The sequence below is a fragment of the Scardinius erythrophthalmus genome, assembly GCF_964197995.2.
Source record: "Scardinius erythrophthalmus genome assembly, chromosome: 15".
Taxonomy (NCBI): Eukaryota; Metazoa; Chordata; class Actinopteri; order Cypriniformes; family Leuciscidae; genus Scardinius; species Scardinius erythrophthalmus.
This window is the reverse complement of record NC_138235.1, coordinates 41531646-41533922: the sequence shown is the minus strand read 5'-3', so window position 1 is coordinate 41533922 and position 2277 is coordinate 41531646. Positions and strand designations below refer to the sequence as shown.

The following is a 2277-nucleotide window of genomic DNA, read 5'->3' as shown; positions in this document are numbered from 1 at the left end:
TTTACAATACATATTTATTTTCACAGGCTTCTTTGTTCCTATTTACCAAGGGTGGCAATTAACCTGACCAGAACTACAAATTACTATTTGTATTTATTCTTTGGCAAATTTTGTGTGTACAACAATCATGCAAATAATAAAACACATTGAAGGGCTGACAGTTTACTGATGCTGGGTGTGACTAGCAGAGCTGTTATCAGTCTCACACACACACACACACACACACACACACACACACACACACACACACACACACACACACACACACACACACACACACACACTCGACACTGTTTACACATCTGCTTTAATATTATAACATTTCCAGGTCTCATTATTTTATGCCATGATTGTTGTCCATTACTCTGCTTTAGATGACTCTGTACTAATATAAATATATGAGTATATTGTGTTTAACTTAGGTGTGTGTGTGTGTGTGTGTGTGTGTGTGTGTGTGTGTGTGTGTGTGTGTGTGTGTGTGTGTGTGTGTGCTTGTTCGTTCATCTGGTGTGCGCATGCGCGAGAGCTCCTGTCAAACTCACTGGACGCACGGAAAATTCACTCACCTCCATTTTTAATGGAATTAAGGTAATGTAATATAAATAATTATTAAATTATGAAAATATTGGGTGATTTTTATTACAGTTATGATCAGTTAAAGTGCTGTGACTGAAGTAATCTTTAGGAACATTTTCATTAGTAAGCTTATTTTCTTCATCACACTTCAATCAGTTGTCAATATATTATACTACTGTATGTTATGTATCATAGTTTTTATGAGGGACTTTAATTATATTAAATATAAGCGTTATCTTCATGATGCAGCTGTTAAACGAGTTTACTTAAGCTTGTCTGCTTGATTATAGTTGTTTGTTTTCTCAGTTTAATTCTGAAATATGTCAGAGTAACTTTTTATTTATTTATGTCTGATTCATTCCACTGAGTGCAGCTTATGGATAAAACATAATGGCATATTTATGAATGTTATTATATTGAGATATAGTGGGTTTTCACAAGTAAATGAAAAAGGAAACATCATATTAATCACCAATAAGAGTAGATTTAGTGAAACACTGTTGATGGTGAATTATTTGTGATGCTGAAGTCATTTGATGTATGATTCGTACACAAATGTTGTATGATTGTTATGCATAATTTCCATACTGACAGGTGAGCTTGTGCCTCTATTGTTCTGGTTGTTCATGTGTAAATATTTGCTGTGTGCAGAAGAACTGATATGGATTGATATTTCTTTCCATAATAAACTGCTGACGCTGTGATGTCATCTCATAAAGATCACATGACGTCAGCACATGGACGTATTAGTGACTAAATATCTGAATTAATCTCTCAATATCCTAAAAGGTGTCCGTTAAAAGATGGTTTCATAAATATACTCTATTTCAGGAACTATTGGAAAAGCTGTTTCCAGCACAGAGGGACATGAATGCTCTTTCTCTTGCTTGTGTAAGCGCTCGTACATTATTTAGCAAAAACTGGAAGTGTTCTATAAAACAATGATGAGTTTGTTGTTCATTGGGTCCTCAGTGTGTTTGTATGGTCACTCAAGTGTGTTTAATTGTGCACGAACGCCAGAGGATGTCAAGATGGAAAAATCTAGTTGAATATTTACAGTTTGATTTGCATCCCGTTCATGTTTTTGGTGTTGATTCTCCTATTACAGAAGCTTCTGATGGCGTTCAAGCATCCATCTCAGGGGGGCGTGGCTTTAAGAAACACCCTGATGATGTCATACAGTCTGCTGTCAATCATCTTCTGACCACACCCACATCTCCTATTATGAGCAGTGTCTTGTTGGCCAATGAGAGCCAGAGTTTTGATGAAGAGGGCGGGGTTAGTGTTTTAATGACCCCTCCTTCCTTATTAGATGGCCACACCCCCATTAATGCCCCACCCCCAGCTCCTCCCCTTCCTCCGCCCCTGCCTGTGGGAATCCCCGCGGAGAGGAAGAGGAGGGTGAGAGGTTTCTATTGGAAGCCGATTCCTGAAGATCGTGTCAAACAGCACGACGGGCCGAACCTGTGGACCCTCGGACGGCCCAGCAGGGAGACGCCGTTCCACATCGACATCAGAGCCATCGAGGAGCTGTTCGGACAACACGAACAACACGAGGACACGCCGTCATCCACCAGCGGGAAGAGTATCCGACGAGGAAAAGCTTCTGGGAAAGATCTCAGACAGCAGGTCAGGCACACTTCTGACCTCAGCGGGTCTGATGCGGGGCTATTACTGTCATCAACTAAAACTAAAACCAGA

At 39.8% G+C, this 2277-nt stretch overlaps 1 protein-coding gene across 8 annotated transcripts in view; it reads left to right on the top strand.

Annotated features, from left to right (window-relative positions):
* The first annotated feature begins 282 nt into the window (after positions 1 to 282).
* The window catches only part of LOC308703129 (FH2 domain-containing protein 1), a 17091-nt gene continuing 15096 nt past the window's right edge, over positions 283 to 2277 (top strand). For 3 of the 8 annotated variants that reach the window (XM_081386414.1, XM_081386416.1, XM_081386412.1), the window contains exons 1-3: positions 297 to 588; positions 1408 to 1467; positions 1685 to 2205. In XM_081386414.1, coding sequence (XP_081242540.1) covers positions 1801 to 2205 — 405 coding nt within the window. In that variant the 5' untranslated portion in view covers positions 297 to 588; positions 1408 to 1467; positions 1685 to 1800. Of the gene's footprint in view, positions 589 to 1407; positions 1468 to 1684; positions 2206 to 2277 lie in introns of all 8 variants that reach the window. The other 5 variants (XM_081386415.1, XM_081386411.1, XM_081386418.1 and 2 more) reach the window with 4 other exon arrangements.